This window comes from Otolemur garnettii, unplaced genomic scaffold (genome assembly GCF_000181295.1).
Source record: "Otolemur garnettii isolate 467f Iridium unplaced genomic scaffold, OtoGar3 scaffold00002, whole genome shotgun sequence".
In the NCBI taxonomy this organism is placed as follows: domain Eukaryota; kingdom Metazoa; phylum Chordata; class Mammalia; order Primates; family Galagidae; genus Otolemur; species Otolemur garnettii.
The window spans coordinates 6,428,622-6,445,715 of record NW_003852397.1 but is presented as its reverse complement, the minus strand read 5'-3'; the positions used below and the strand labels follow the sequence as shown (position 1 = coordinate 6,445,715).

Genomic DNA, 17,094 nt, shown 5'->3' with positions numbered 1-17,094 from the left:
CAACAAACTGTGGTATATGTACACCATGGAATACTATGTAGCCATTAAGAAGGATGGAGACTTTACATCCTTCATGTTCACGTGGATGGAGCTGGAGAATGTTCTTCTGAGCAAAGTATCACAAGAATGGAGGGAAAAGTATCCAATGTACACATCCCTATTATGAACTAATTTATACCTTTTATATGAAAGCTATAACCAAATAGCCTAAGAATATGGGGAGGGGGGAAGGAGAAGGGAGGGGGTTTGGAGGGATCACTTCTGAGGTTTATCTTATAGGGGTACAAGTGAATCTTTCTAAGAGTAGAATGTGAACGTTTTAAAATAATAACTGAGAAAATGACATGAAGGCTGTATTGACCAGTTTGATGGAAGTATTTCGGATTGCATGTGAAAACCCCACACTGTACCCCAGAAGTGCATTAATGTACATAGTTACCATTCAATTAAAAAAAAAAAAAGACTCATAAGGAAAGGATTCAGATGCTGGGCCATCTAAATGATGACAAGTAGATAACCCTACAATGTCCATTAGAATCTTCACTGATTAGTGTCTTGCCCAGGGTTCAGTAGGAAACCCAGTACTATAAAATTAAAAAGTGACACACAATTTTTTAAACTACATAAAAACTAAATTTTTCTCTCTCAATATTCAAAGCTCTGGTGACAAACTGCTTAAAATAACAAGAGGCTTAGCTATATTTATAACCACCCTGCAGTGAATATTTCTCCTTTGAGACAAGGGTCTCCCCTTGTGTTAAAGTGGAGTGGCATCATCACAGCTCAGTGTAGCCTTGAACTCCTGGACTAAAGCAATCCTTTTGCCTCAGCCTAGAGTAGCTAGATCTACAAGTATGTGCCACCATCTCTGACTAATTCTTAGACTTCTTATAGAGACAAGGTCTCGTTATGTTGCCCAGGCTGGGCCATCCCTGTCTGCAAGTGATCCCCTGCCTTGGCCTCCCAAAGTGCTTGGGATTACAGGTGTGAGCCACTGTGCTTGGCCTGTATGGATTCAGATACTAAAACACTTTATAATATGGGTTACCAGATCTTTCCAATTAAGTGTATTTAAAGTACTCTAAATTTGAATTACTTTGAACAGAGTATCATGAGACATCAACGCTTAAATGCAACGTGTATTTTTAAAAAGCCTACTCTTTATATATGTATAAGCAACAATGGCAACCAATACAAATATAAATAGGTCCCAGTGTTTGGCCCCTGCTAAGATTACAGAATTGAACAACCCTCAGGAAAATGAAGGGTTGTTAATTTTATATTTAATTAGAAAAACTTGGATAATACTATAATCTTGTTTTAATACCCATGAGTTCAATACCAATTAGGCATGCAACTAGAATCACCACAGAATTATAAAGGAATTCTATTTGGTTTCAATTATCCTCAAAAATTAAAGTGCAGTAAGTGAAGGTTACCCTATGAGTCAAACAGGTTAAACAGTTTATTTTTTGTTGATTTAAAATAATTTGAGAACAAAATTAAATAGTATTCACTTTTTAGTATTTTCATATTTCTTCCTTTGTCTACATAAGAAAGTAGACATGAAAAGACTAGATAATCTATAAAGCAGATCACAAATACTAATCATTATAAACTCCTTGTCAATTTACGGCATTTTTTTTTTCTCCTGAAGGTAGAAATGACTAAACTTCCTAATGTGGGAATTTAGGTGGGTAAGATAAAGGACAGATATTCAGATAAAGGTATTCTTTGGGTTTGGCCCTTAACAGATGTAGAGAAGGTGATCCATTTGAAGCTCATAAATATAAACTAAAACATATGCCTTAAAATTAGAAGCAAAATTTTCATTTTACTCAAGTTGGCTACACTAAAGCTGGGTATGCACTGGGGGAAGGTAACACAGTCATGATCGAAATGAAAGGAAACCAGGTCTGCTTTTATTTTTTCAACTCTTCCTATGTAATAGCGCCTATCGCATGATTTCTAAAGTGTAAAATCTAATAATGTTGCATTAAAATAAATTTGTAGCCAAAAAAAAATACCCATTATCATACCATGTAGAATACAAATCTGTTTAATTAGACATCCACAACAAGAGAAGAGAGGACTAAAATAATATGTGAAGAGATAAAAACAAAACAACAACTCAGAAATATCAAAAGAGCAGTGCTCCAAACTCGTCAATCCACAGTTAAAAAAACCCAACAAATTCTGAGCAGATAATGAGAAACCCACACATGTATATCCCATAATAAACTAAAGGATGAAACCAAACCACAAAAAAGGGGTGAGGTGGGGAGAAGGGAAGAGAGTTTAAAAAGCTGTCAAAAAGAAAAGAATCACTTTGAAAGAAAAACAGCTACACAATAGCTGATTTATCACTAACGATGAAAACCAAAAAATAGTAGAATAACTTAAATGTGCTGAAAAAAAAATTGTCAGGTAAGCAAACTAAATCCAGTGACAATACCCTTCAAGAAAGAGGGTTAAATAAATACATTTAAAAGACAAACTAAAACTGAAAGCATTTGCCACCAGTCAACCCTCCCTAAAGGACACTCTTAAGTAATTACTATGGGCAGAAAGAAAATGATCTCTTATAAATGGGATGCAAGAACCATTATCATTCATGATCATCCTGTGAAGGGTATATGAGTGTATGTACGTGTGTTTATGTATGTACCAGACAACAGCTAAAGTGGAGTTTATATGTACCAGACAACAGCTAAGTTTCCTGCATTTAGCAGTAGAAGGTGAAGGTATAGATCAGGGGTACTCAAACTTTTTACACAGGGGGCCAGTTCACTGTCCCTCAGACCACTGGAGGGCTGGACTGTGGGCCCCAGGAAGAGTTGGCTGCTAAGCAGGACAGGCAGCGGTGGCAAAAACACCCGGTGGGCCTGATAAATGTCCCAGGCAGGCCACATGTGGCCCGTAGGCCATAACGCCTGGTATAAAGCATCCACCTTGTAATTTCTAGGGGGTAACCACCAGAAACTGAGTGCATAAGTTACAGATAAAAGCAGGGGAGAAAAATGGAAAGATTTTTAAAAAATAAAAAAAAATGGAAAGCTAGCATACTTTCTGCCTTTCTTTTTTCTATTACATGTATTTAAGACAATACTTTTTTGTTTTAATTGCTATGGCTGTATGGGCTACTTTAAAGGGCAATTTCATGGTTTTTAAATACGGGAATTTTATGCCTATCTATTTGTGGCTGATTTCTAACTGACATGCATCGAGGTCAGAGAATATGGCAGTACAATTTAAAATTTGTTGGAATTTATTTTATGGCCTAGAACAGGGGTTGGCAAACTGTGGACCAAATTTAGCTTATAGTTTTCTGTACCAAGAAGGGCTGTTTAAAAATGAAATGAAGGGGAGAGGAGGAAGGAAGAGGAGTGGGGGAGAGAAGGAAAGAAAGAAAGAAGGAGAGAGGGAGAGGTGGAGGGAGGAAAGGAGAGAGGGAGGGAGGAAGTGACAGAAATTATATGTGGCTAGCATAGCCTAAAATATTTACTATCTGGCCCTTTACTGAAGTTTGCCAGTCTCTGGTCTAGTATATGACCAATTTTTGAAAAATCCTGCATTATTGCTTGAAAACAATATGCTGCATTGTTGAGTGCCATATTCTATAATAGATACAATTTACTAATTTTGTTGTTCAGATTTTCTGCATCATGATTGATATTTTTTGCTTATTCTCTCTCTTACTGAGAGAGGTATATTAAAACCTCCCAGTAACTATATATATGTAAATTTCTCCTTGTAGTTCATTTTTGCTTAAGTATTTTGAGCTTACATTGTTATATACCTCTTTTATTTTGTTATAGACTCTTTTTTGGTCTCTAGTGAAAAAGCTTTCTGCTTTAAAGTCTATTTTACTGATCTTATTCCAACGAGCTTTCTTTTGGTTACAATTTGCCTGATCTTTCTGGAGGTCTTAGCAAGCACAGCTAGGCAAGAGAAAAAAATTAAAAGGAATAAAGATTGAAAGAAAGAAGACTGTCATATTTGCAGCTGATATGACTATGTAAGTAGTTAAGATTAGTTAGAAAGTTAAATGGAGGCTCGACACCTGTAACTCAAGTGGCTAAGGCACCAGCCACATACATCAGAGGTGGCGGGCCTGCCAAAACAACCATGACAACTACAACCAAAAAATAGCCGGGCTTTGCAGCAGGCAATGGTAGTCCCAGCTACTTGAGAGGCTGAGGCAAGAGAATTGCTTAAGCCAAGGAGTTGGAGGTTGCTGTGAGCTGTGACACCACGGCACTCTACCCAGGGCGACAGCTTGAGGCTCTGTCTCAAAAAAAGAAAAAAAAGTTAAATGGAAAAAATAATGCTATTAATGAATATAATAGCGTAAAAATAAAATACACCTAAAGATACCTCCAACAAAACTACACAAGATCTTGATGGAAAAAATTACAAACTTTAGAAAAAACAAAAAACCTAAAGAGAGCCTAAACAAAGGAACAGATAGAACATTTGTCTCCAAATTGATCTGTGACTCAATTCAATCCCAAACAAAATCCCACCTGGGTGTCAGCAAAACTTTATAAATTAATTCTAAACCATGTATTTAGAATTATAGTGGCCATAAATAGCTAGAACATTCTTGAACAACCAAAAAAAAAAGAGAAGGGTGAACTGCCCTACCGGCTATTAAGCATATTACTAAGAATATTCATACCATAGATCAAAATTAATGTCATGTAGATTAACAACAAGTATGAAAAACACAGTGTAGTGCTTTCAAAAAATAATATAGAAGAATATTTTCATGAGTTTGACTTAAGTATTTCTCAAACAAGAAACAGGAACCATTCCATAAAGGAATAATTGATAAGCCTATACTAAATAAATAGTTCTGCTTATAAGAGACAGGGCAAAAAAATGAGAAGACAAGCCACAAACTAGAAACTTTTCTGCACTATACACAATTGACAAAAATCCAGAACACATAAAGATCTCCTACAAAGCAAAAGCAAAAGACAACCAACAGTTGCTATGAAGAAAAATCAAATTACCAATAACATATATGAAAAGACACACGACCTGATTAATGCTCAGGAAAAAATGGATTAACAATACTGCATAAATTTATTCTCTACAAAAACACATCCTACTAATCACAGTAAGATCAGTCAAACAGATGAACATTTGCATGCTTCACATTTCTTCCCTTAGTCATTTTCCAATTTTCCAATCATTTGTAATCATTACATTTACTATGTATAAACTTTCTTTGTTCTTCATATAAGCAAGTACTGATTTACAAACCAGCAATACCATTTACTCTCTCATCATAGAACCCAGACCTCTTGGTGAGCTATTTGTAGTTCTCCTGCTAATGGACCTCTGGTACCTCATGTCAGTGGTTCCCAACCTTTCTGGCACCAAGGACTGGTTTCACAGATAATTTTTCCACAGACCACGGGGGGTTACAGGGAATCTGACAGGAGGGGGAGCTTAGGTGGTGATGTGAGAGGTAGGGCCAAGTTTTCCATGGATGGCGGTGGTGGTGGGATCTGCAGGAAAGCTTCCTTGCTTGCCTGCAGCTCACCTGCTATGAGGGCAGGTGGTCTACAGCCTGCGGTTAGGGACGGCAGCCTTATGTAACATTTCCTCCTGAATTTTCTTACTTATAACTGATAGAGGAATGAAGTGAGCTCTAACCCCCTCCCCCCCATAACCTTACTGCCTGCTCAGTTCTAAAATTCTGATTCTCAGTGTATATGCTTTTACAAGATTTTCTTTTCTTTCGTTCCATTCTTTTATTATTTCCCTTATTCTTACATACTAGACGCTGGAAACATGAATGAATAGACAGAACAATTTCTGGGTCCCAAGGTCTCTCAACGTGGCAAGTGCTATAGTTAAAATATGATAAAGGGGCTGAGGCAGACAGAGAAGGAAACATGTACACTGAGACTGAAGGACAACAGAGTTTGGGGTGGGGGAAGGAGGCACCCCAGGCAAGGGATTTGCAGGCAAAGGTACTAGCATCACCAAAATCTTGAGAGGAAAAAAGAAAATCAGGCATTCGGGGCTTTGTCAAGAGTTCAGCATGGGAGAAGGGCAGGCTTTGCATGCTATATAAGGAACTTAGAAATTATCCAGTAGGCAACGTGGTGTCCTTGGGCAGGGAAGTGGTAACATGAAAGTAGAAAGATCATTCTAGGTACACTCTTGAGGGAAGAAAGGAATAATGGAACTGGGGACAAGAAAGAAGGAAGAAAGACCAGTTGGAAGGCTATAGCTATCTTAAAAGAAATGACGAGAATCTGAACTAAACATTGGCAACAGAAAGGAGAGAGATTTGATAAATATCATTGAGTTAAAATGGACAGAATCCACTACCCAAAAGTACTGGGTAAAAGAGAAAGAGAAGTCCAGAATAACTCCTGAAAGAAATAAGGAAGATATGAAGGCTGTACCAGAGAAAATAGGAAGGAGCTGATCTGAGGGAAGTTCATGAAGCAGAAATGTTAGAACCACTTGAATGATTGGCTTCAGGGAATGAGGAAGAAGGAAGAGAAAAGGATGACCCCTTTGTCCTTGGCTTAAGACTAATGGGTGGTTTGTGGGGTTATAAATCAAAATGGGAAAAACAGAAGTTGATAAGAGAGAAACTGTTAATTTTCAGCACAATTAACTGGAGATGCCTGAGAGCCATCCTAGGAGAGGTATTTGTTAGGTTTTAAGCTACTAGGGAGGTTAGAACTGGAAACAATAAGGACAGCTAACATTTAACAAGTGTTAACTGTGTGCATGATACTGTAACAGTGTTTTACATGCTGAATGACAATTCTTGTAATTCCATGAGAGGGCTACTAATGCTACTCTTACTTTACAGAAGAGAGTAAATTAGGCACAGAGCATTTAAAGTAACTTATCCAAGGTCACCAAGTGGGTAAGCACTGGAGGCAGGATTTAAATAGTGAAGTCGTAACTCCAGAGCCTGTGCTAACCACATCATAGTGTTTACCTGTGAGCTATCAGATGGACTTGAAGTTGAAGGGATGAAGAATATGTGGAATGCAAAGAGGACTATGGGCAGAGTCCTGGGAAGTGCCAATAATGAAAGAGAGGGCAGAAGAACAGGGGACCAGAAGGCTGAGGATAGCCCCAAAGAAACCAAAAGGAGAAAAAGCTTCAAGAAAAAGGAATTAACAGAGGTATGTGATGCAGATAAGCAAGTCAGATGGCAGAATCTGACAACTGGAATGCCAGGGCCATTGCTCATGGAGAGCAGTTTCACAAGAGGCTAGGGTGGGACTGCATTAGGTTGAGGAGAAAATGAGAGAAGTGAAGAGAGATCAAAAGTTGAGCTGTAAAAGGAATTAAGACTACAGAGATTGCTAGAGAGGTGTAAGTTTAGAAAGTTTTGTTGTAAAGTTAGAAGGATTCTAAGCATTCTTTCAAGCCAGATGTCCATAAGTAAAATTCCTAAACAGTTCACTGAAAAACTGTACAACCCTTCTTAAGTCATAAAACTAGAATTGGGAATATCTTGCAAAGGAATTTCTGTACACTGCCTCCCCTCTTCACACTGAGCTTCTCATCACCTACACATCAGGCTCTAATGGGCCTACACTACCAACAAGTGTATGCTCTCACCAACTCTAAACACAGCTGCCTTTCCTCAGTTCCTCAAACACACTAAGCTCTTTGCCTTCTCAGGATTACCCATCTATCATTTTTACCCAGAAACTCTTGCCTTAAATTGCACAGGGGTGGTTTCTTGCTAAAACCCACCTTTTCAGAGAGAACATCCCTGATCAACCTTTGAAATCATATTTTCTCCTTATTCCCTATTGGACACTATCTTTTTCTTCACAGTACTCAATCTAATCTGTGACTACTTTGTCTTGTTACTTTTAATTGGCTGCCTCTTCCACTAGAATGTATGCATCATAATGGCAAAGATTTCTGGCTTGCTGACTCTGTATCATAAGCCCTTAGAACAGTTCCTGATAAATAACATACGCTCAATAAATATTTAAATGAACTATATTTCCCAATTTCTCCCTTGGTCACCTTTCTCCATTGCAATCATGCATGCTGTTTCTTAAATCCAAGGGCCTTCCCTCACTATACTGACATACACAATCACGAAACACTTATTGCATTCTCACTAGTTATCAGCCTCTATGCTAGAAGTTTTATTTGTATAACTTCACTTAATCTTCACCCTAATCCTCTCGTGTAGATAGGTGCCTTTAAAATTATCTTCACAGTATAGTTGAGGAAGCAGAGGAGTTTAAATAATTTGCCCAATTTCACATAAGTGGTGATGTACAGAATAGAACCTAGTTTTTCCTTCAAAAACAAAGCAAAGTCTGGCTCACTTGAAGTGAAGGCACGTAATTTGGCTTGGTAAATCCTCATCTAGTGTTATTTGTTTTAAGATTACACCTGCTCTATCTAGGGCACGTCCCAACCCATGAACTTAACTTTCTCTCCCTATTCTCACTTGTTTTCTGATGGGCGGAGGCAGTGGAAGGCTATCCCTAACTTTCGACTGCTAGAGGAAGATGCAAGTAGGAAGCAGACGAAATCCAAGCGTTAGCAATTTATCTCTTCACAACGAAAAAGAGGTAACCTGGGACCTAACAAGCGACCAGCGGTTGTGAAGCTCAAGCCAACAATCCCAGCACCGTATCAGTTGCCAAAGCACTTACCTTAACTGCCACCTCCGGAGCCGAGTCCACCGCCACTTTCAGAGAGGACTTGGCTGAAGGCGATTTAGTCAAGTGCATGAGGGAGTCGGCGGCTGGCAGAGGACATCGACTGCCCTCACTGTCCGAGTCCGACTCAGACCCTGAACCCGAACCATAGGAAGCCGCCAGAGCTGCAATCGCAGCCGACATGATGGCAACAAATCCTCTGCGGAGACCAGGCCAGGGCGGAAGAGGAAGCGATTCCTGGGTCCTGACAGATTGCCGTGAAACACGATATTAACCTCCTTTGCTAAGAAATCATTTATAACATTTTAAAACAATAAAAGAATTATTATTAGAACAAAGACATCGAAATTAGAATTTGGAAACTTTTATATAAGGAAGAGGGAGAGTTTTAAGAGCTCATAACTTTCAGGACCTAGTTGGTTAAATACGATTTCCGAAGTACCTTTAGGCCTCCAGATACCACGCTCCCAGCGTGCAGCGCGACGGGAAGTGAGAGAGGGCACAATGGGAAGTGTAGTTTGGCGCGAGGGGGCGGGGCGGGGGGCAGGCCCCTGCTTGACCCCGCCTCTGAACGGAGAGTTCATTCAATTGGCTATCATCTTCCCTCATTCCCTAGCCAAGCACCGTTCTCTCCGTCCCCCTCCCCCAAACTGAGGATTGGGTAATACCACAGAGCCTCAGGAAACGGGGGGAAGAGAAGTCTTTACTCCCACTGATGGGTGAGTGGGCGGAGGCTGGATTTCTCACCACGGTTACACCTGACCACGGGGGGCTGAAAAGTAAAGTGGGACTCTTAAGTTCTAAGACATATGACTGGCCAAGAATAGCCCCTGGCGGGGAGGATAGGAAATTAAGTGGAGAGAATCCCGCGGTCCCCCCTGCTTCTGGCCCGGGTCCCTGCGCCCGGTTGTGGAGCGTCGCGCGCGGGGAGGGGGCGAGTGGGGGGCAGCAGCGGTTCGCGGTGTTGTTCCCTCGCGCGTCGAGCACACGGTGAGTTCGGCGTCCGGTGGGCGCCCCGGGCGGCGTTCCCAGTAGCCTGGCGCCTCAGCCGGTGCCCCGAGCGGGTCCCGCCCCAGAGCCTGAGGCTACTGGGGGTTCTAGGTGGAGTCCCGGGAGCTGAGGGGGACCGGCGATCGCCGCCGAAGCATGAAGAAGGGGTAAGGCAAGAGCCCCTTAAGATTTCACGGTGAGCGCGATTCTCTCGGGGATTAATTTTTTCGGGGATGGGGGTACCGAGAAAGGAACTCTTCCTCGCTAGCGGCAGCCAAGAGAGGTGTGTGTGGCTCTAGCCGGCAAAAGGTTACGGGGATGGATGGGCGCGCCTCCCCCGCGACGGCCCCCACCCCCAACCGCGGGTTTCCGAGCTCCCGCCGCCCACCCGCTAGCCGGGCTGGATGCCGAGGGAGAACGCTGGGGCACGCCTGGGTCCGGAGCTGCAGGGACCACCCTGAGGCTGCCCTGGTCGGAGAGACTGCAGGTCTCACCTAAAGTGCCATCGCGGGGCTCCTCCGCTCACCCGCACTCACGGTCCGCCCGCGTGCCTCCTTGTTCTGGGGGAGGCTGCAGCCCCGGGTGGCGGAGAAGCCTCTGCTCGCTCTACGTGTCGGAGGCTCTGTAAAGCAAGCCTGTGCGTTTGCATCTAAAGGCATAACGGTAAAACGAGTGCAGGCATCCTTTTATTCGTTTACATAGGAGGCGAAGCAGTGCCGTCGCTTCTAATGCCTTGTTAGTGGGGGGTGTCTTGGGCAGAGTTAGGGAGCCGCTTACTCAGCTCTGATGTCTGCAGGACTCGCCCATTGTGCCACCCAGATAATTATTCAACTATGCAGCATCCATTGCACCTTTCCCATTTTTCTTTTCCCCTTGCTATAGCATGCCCCCTAGCTTCTGTACTCTGACACCTTCTCTTGCACTTGCGGATGATGAGCTGGAATAATGATGAAAAGAAAGCATATCCGACCTAACATTCACGACCTGTCCTATAACCGATTAATTTATCTCCAGCTAGACTAGGTACTTAGTTAGGACTCAATCTGATCACATTCGTTTCCATATGTGCCTTGGGGTCTATTTTAATTTTTTTCTTTGGTGTTAGAGTCACGTATTAGCTTTGTCTTATTTCTGTTAAGCAAATGATTTATTGGTTATTCACCCTGGCTAATGTTCTTAAATTTAATTTGTACGGTAGGCAACTTTCATTTTTCCTAATTGTTGTTAGCACTATATCATAATTATAAGTGAAGTCTCTGTTTGAACTCTCAGAAATAGTTTGTGCTAATGCTCCAAGTTTTTGTTAGGAAAAGTATTTTTATTATTTTGAATATTTGAATAAAGTATTATATAAAATTTCTCGAGCTTTGAATAAGAAAAGTTTGTATTCATTGTTCTGTAGCAGAATGTTTGATTACTAGTAATAGCCTTTAGTTGAATGAAAGGATTTAATAATAAAGGAAAGAATTAATATCAATCATTCCCTACCTTATTTGAATTTTTTTTCTTTGCAATATCTTAGTTGCTTGCTATAGAATTTTTTTCAAATTTTCCTAACTTCTTTCTTCAAGGATGGGTAGGCTCCGGTTTGCATGATATACCTGAAGGATGAAAATTTTCTTTAAATATAAGAAACAATTGTTTACTTGATTTTCATGTTAAGAGCTACTTGCATTTCATTATTTAAAAAATAAATGATATGTTACTAAAAATGAGTTTGTTTTTGTAATCCTCTCTTTCCACCTTTTCTTGTTTAAGCTTGTTGCGTTAACTCTTTTGATGAAATGATTGCACATAGGCATTGCAGAGGCAGTTTTAAGGTACAGTAATGATTTTATGGCACTTGGAAGTGGTGCACATATAAGTTGATGGTGTAGAATCAGTTACTTGGTAAGGAAATGACCTTGCAATTTACAAAATGGATACCTTTATGCCTTGGTTTCCTTGTATGTAAGTGTAGATAATACTCATTTACCTCAGTGGGTAGTATGCTAAATTCAGTTAAGAAGTTTTCATAAAGCATTTGAAGAAAATTTATATATGTTTGCTGATAAGTAATGAAAATATTTCAGTGTAAAATTCAATGAAAAATGTGATTAGGATTTTCCTTGGCGTGTAACAACAGCTAATTTACATCAATTTTTGCTTTGGGGAAGTATGTTTCTAAGTTGAAGAATATTTCTCATCTATGAAGGATTTTTACTAATTGCAGATATAAGAGTCAGATAGTATAGTTAACAACACATACACTTAAACATATAGGTATAAGTAGTTAGTACTGATGAAGAAGTATGTGACTTAGCAATAAAGCAAGTAGAATATTGAATTGAGTTTGTAAAAAATAATTTATTTAGAAAATATTAAGACCTTTATCATTTTTTAATACAATTTATTTATTTATTTATTTTATTGTTTGGGATTCATTGAGGGTACAAAGAATTAGGTTACACTGATTGCATTTGTTAGATAAAGTCCCTATTGTGATTGTGTCCTGCCCCTAAGAGGTGTGCCCTACACCGTGTCTCCCCATCCCTCTCTCTCCTTCCCTCTCCCCACTTGCTCATTTCCCCCACCTCCCCCCATTAGCTCATCTACTGTTAAGGCGTTTTTTTTATTAAAAGTTTGTGGATGACACAATCCAAAGCACATAGCTGCAAAGGAAACTGCTTTCTTTATTTTTCAGGTTTGTAAATATATTCAGAGAGAAGGTATTAATATTGAATAGGACCATATTTAATTACACTTTTAGATTTATTTTAGGAATAATTGAAGGTAACCTTTCCAAATGCTTGAATTTTCATTATCACTATGGATAGTAGCTTTTGATTTCCTTACTGGAGGAATTTTCATAATTCAGTTGATTTTCAAAGAAAAACTACTATCAAAAATTATAGTGTTAGAACTTTGACCAAAACAGTGCTTTTAGTTACTTTATTGGCAAACTTCATGTAGAGGCTAAGATTATTAAAATATCTTTAAAATTACTGTTGTATGGTTTCCTTTTTTGAGAATTAGTGATGGAACTAAAATTTATCTGTCGCCATCACTTGGGTAAAGTGATCACTTGATCACTTAACTCACAGTTTTTCTTAGCTCTTTGAGGACAAGCACTGACCTGCAGCTTGCTTTCATAAAGCCAAAGTTATTAGCATAGTGTTTAACAAATAGTAGGGGCTCAGTTTTCTTTGTTGAATAAATAAAACAAACGAGTGAAGAATTAAATATGTTGAGTGAAAAATTTAAAAAACTGATGTACTAATCAGATTTTATTTTATCATTTTATTTTTTTTAGAGACAGAGTCTCACTTTGTTGTCCTTGGTAGAGTGCCATGGTGTCATAGCTCATAGCAGCCTCAAACTCTTGGGCTCAAGTGATCCTCTTGCCTCAGCCTCCCGAGTAGCTGGGACTACAGATGCCCGCCACAATGCCTGGCTATTTTTGGAGACCTGGTCTCAGCTCTTGCTCAGGCTGATCTCAAACTCCTGACATGCTCAAGCAATCCACCCACCTGGGCCTGTAGAGAGCTAGGATTATAGGTGTGAGCCACCTTACCCAGCCCATTATTGAACAGATTTTGGTGAAACACAGCTTTATCTCTAGAGAGAAAAATGAATTTGGAGGTTCTCTGAACTCTATTACCTGTTCAGATATAATTCTTTTACCTGTACATTTTTGAATTGGCACCAAATACTGAACGAGGTATATGTTGGGAAGCTTTCTGCTATGAAATGATATAAACAGTATTCTTACCTCATACCTCACTTGGTGAAAATGTATGTTAACCTTTTTGTTTTTCCTCAACAAAATGGGTAATGTGTTTGATTCTTTTTGATTTACTTCAGTATCCCAGTGAAATATTAATGGAGAGATGTCTGTGAATTAAATCCTGTGTTGAATGCTGGAATACGTAATTTTAAAAATGATCTCTGAGGTGGAACTTTTTATGAAACTAAGAATCTTACAGTTTTAGTTTATCACTTTCAGCTTATAATTTTGAACCTTTGTGAATTGACTGTCCTAACACTTAGAATGGGATTGATTGTATATGAAAACTTATAAAATGGTTTGAAATTTGAGAATTATTTTCTCAGAAACTGTATACTGAGTGTCTGAAGTTCACAGACAGCCTACTAACGACTTATTTGGCCCTTAATACACTTGAATTATAGGATTATATTAATAATAGTAGAGAATTACAAAATTATGTTAATAATTAGTATAAATATTACGTTAAAATATCTATAGTACTGCGTATGACAGTCTTTCTATGGGAAAAAACAATCCTGAATCTACCTTGAAATGCTAGGAACGTGTTAGACACGCTATATTGTTAGGAACTTGTTCTCTTTCACCCACTGGGCCTGAAGGACCTGCCTCACTCAGTGAGTGGTAGCCTCGCATTATCTGGGTCAAGAAGTTAGGACATCCAGGAAATTGGAAGGAATTGAGGTCTTCTTCATGACTTTATCTCTCAAAGTCTTTGGTTTTATCAGTTGTAAAATGAAAAGATTGAAGCAGGCTGACCTCTGAGGTTCCTATTCGCTATAAATAAAATTCTAAGGCACTTTGAAGCTTAGGGTAACTTCTTTTTTCTGGAAGTTCGTTTTCTCTTTTTAATATTACTGACTACCTCCTGTCAGGAAGTTTCACCTTTCTGGATCTGCCTCTGAAAAGAACAGAGCTAATCTTTTTTCACATGCCTTTTCTCAGAAGCAAGATGTGAAGTTTTTGGTTATGCTTTTTATTCTATTTGTTTAAAAAAAATTTTTAAAATAAACTCCCCACACTATCAAGAAACAGAAATTAGGGTGATTTTCTGTGTTTCCTTCTTGAGAGGTTTTTGTTTTTACTGACAGCTATTAGTAAAGTCAAGGTAGCTTTTATCCATACTTTAGAGGAAGATCATATCCAGTAAATCTCCAAAGAAATTGTTTTAATGAAATATAGTGAAATTAGGTTGTGGAGTAGAAGTATGAAGGTAAAAAAAATGGATTATGGTCTGGAGGAGATAGGGTTGCCACAAGAAGTATGAGGCATCTTGTACGTATTTTGGCAGCCTTACCTGGGGTACTACTTTCAAGTGTTGGTAATGGCCTCGTGAGCTTTGATATAGGTGTGGGGTTAAAGGTAAATTGAGAAAGTTAATTTATGAACTCTTTAAGGAAAGGGATAATTTTATGTTGTTTGGGTGCTTCATTTTTGTGTTCCTAGTGCCTGTTTTTAGTTTAAGCTAAATGGATTTTGAGTGGATGCAATTACTGCAGAATAGTAGGCAAGCCTTTTCTTAGGAGGGAGAAAAGATCAGGTTGCTGTGAGAAAAGGAGTCATGAAACACAGCTGTGTTTGTCATATACATTGGATTATGTTGTAGGTTTTTAATTAAGTTATTTGGAGATTAATGATATTCAAGAATAATGTATAACATGGTCTACGAAGAAAGGAAGTAACATGCGTGCTTCCTACATGTGCAAGTCACTGTATAGGTGCTGTTTCATCTATCGTTTTATTTCATTGATATCCTAGCCCTCTGAAGATTTTATTGCAGGAAGTTAACTGACTTGAACATGATGTTTATTCTGCCTACCAGAAATCCCATGTTCTATGGGAACTGCTTTCTCTCCCGTTTCCCCAATAAGTTACTGTTGGAGCAGTCATATTAGTAACTTGGTAGTAACACTTTTGTCTGTTTGTTACCCTCCCTTCATTTGCAGTTTGTTGATCAAATATGGTGGTTACTACCTACCCCATGCTAAGCCAATTATTCATTCAACACATAATTATTGACCACCAGCTTGATATTAAAAGACTAGGTCTCTGTCCTCTTGAACTGTGTAGTGAGGGAGACAGATATTGAACAAATAACAAATAATTATATTAATAATACTAGAATTTCAAAATTATATTAATAATTAGTATAAATATTATATTAAAATATCTATAATACTGTGTATGACAGTGTTAGAAATTGTGGCGGATGCTGTAAAGGAAAAGAAGAGCAAACATAATTTACATTGGAAGCTGGAGAAGGCTTCTTGGAGGCAAGATTATTGGGAGTTAGCTAGATGGAAAAGGAAGAGAATAATGTGAAGAACTCATCTGAAACAATTTTGAGATAGGAAGGTAGCTTGGTAGGTTCAAGAAACTTAAAAAAAAAAAAGCCAGAGTGGGTAAAGCTTAGTTCATAAAAGGGATTGTGATTTGATGTGGGGATTGTGAAGGTAAATAGGAGCCAGAGTAGGAAGGGCCTACTTAAAGTTGGGTTCAACAGGATTAGGGATTTTATTTTAAGTCTATTGGGAAAGCCCCTAAAGGGTTTTAATCAGATTTAATGACTGGTTCAAATTTGTCTTTTATAAAGATAACTCTAGCTTGGCAGGGACCGGGCAGACCAATCGCACACAATTCTTTCCATTTCTGTAGTTTATTGGCCTGGTTGGAGATACTTACCCTAAGCTAGGTCACTCAGATTTTCCTTGGCCCTAAGCACCAAGGGGTTGAATAGTTTGTTTCCTCTCTGGTTGCTGAAACTAAGAGATGTAAAACTCTGAAATGTTTCATGGCCTTGTTTGTTGCCCTATGAACTAGATAAGCAGAGGCATCAAGTACAAAGAATGCAGAGAGAAGCAGATGCACAGAGTTCTAAGGAGGTGTATTTTGTGGTGACATCCATTGGTTGATGATTGCAGCAAAGTTGTTTGTGTGTGTGTGTGTGTTTGACATTAGTCCAGATTGTAGCCATTCTTTTCTCCTGAGCAACAGTTTCCCAGATCTATTCCTTCAGGTTAATGTTTCTGCATTGACTAACTCATTTGAAGAGAAGAAAAAGGTTTACATGTCAGGGCATGGATTAACTTGTTTGATTCTTCTGCCCAAAAAAATAAAATCTGTTAGATTTTTCACTTTGTGCTACAAAGTAAGCTTTTTTCTTTACCAGTCTTTTAAATGGGGACAACTCTTGTGGTATGCCTTTTTTTGGTAAATTTTTATGAAATACATGTGCTAGAAATTACGCCAGAGAATATGGAAAAAAGAGAGCAAAAAGAGAGGAACAAGTGAAGTGTTTTATATTTTAACTGAGGATGAAGGCTAGCACTTACTTTTTTATAGCCAAAATAAAAGCTCTGTGGGATACATCATGATACATGAATACAAATTTATCAGTTTTGTTGGTATTTTCAAAGAACATAATTTTGTTTCATTAATAATTATTATAGGATAAATCATAGGCATGATCCCAGCAATCACCCTCCCTTCACCCATCCTCCCCCTCTCCTCCCCTCCCTCTCCCCTTTCCCCGTATTCTTGGACTACAAGTGGGTTGTAGCTTTCCTATGATAGTTAACAATTAGTTTCATAATAGGGTTAAGTACATTGGATACTTTTTCTTCCATTCTTGAGATACTTTGCTGAGAAGAATATTTT

At 38.9% G+C, this 17,094-nt stretch overlaps 1 protein-coding gene across 1 annotated transcript in view; it reads right to left on the bottom strand.

Moving 5' to 3' along the window:
- The window catches only part of CDC40 (cell division cycle 40), a 48,215-nt gene extending 39,220 nt beyond the window's left edge, over positions 1-8,995 (bottom strand). Inside the window, exon 1 of the mRNA XM_003781587.3 lies at positions 8,676-8,995. Within this exon, the coding sequence (XP_003781635.1) occupies positions 8,676-8,864 (189 nt within the window). The 5' untranslated portion in view covers positions 8,865-8,995. The remainder of the gene's footprint in view (positions 1-8,675) is intronic.
- Positions 8,996-17,094: the final 8,099 nt, after the last annotated feature.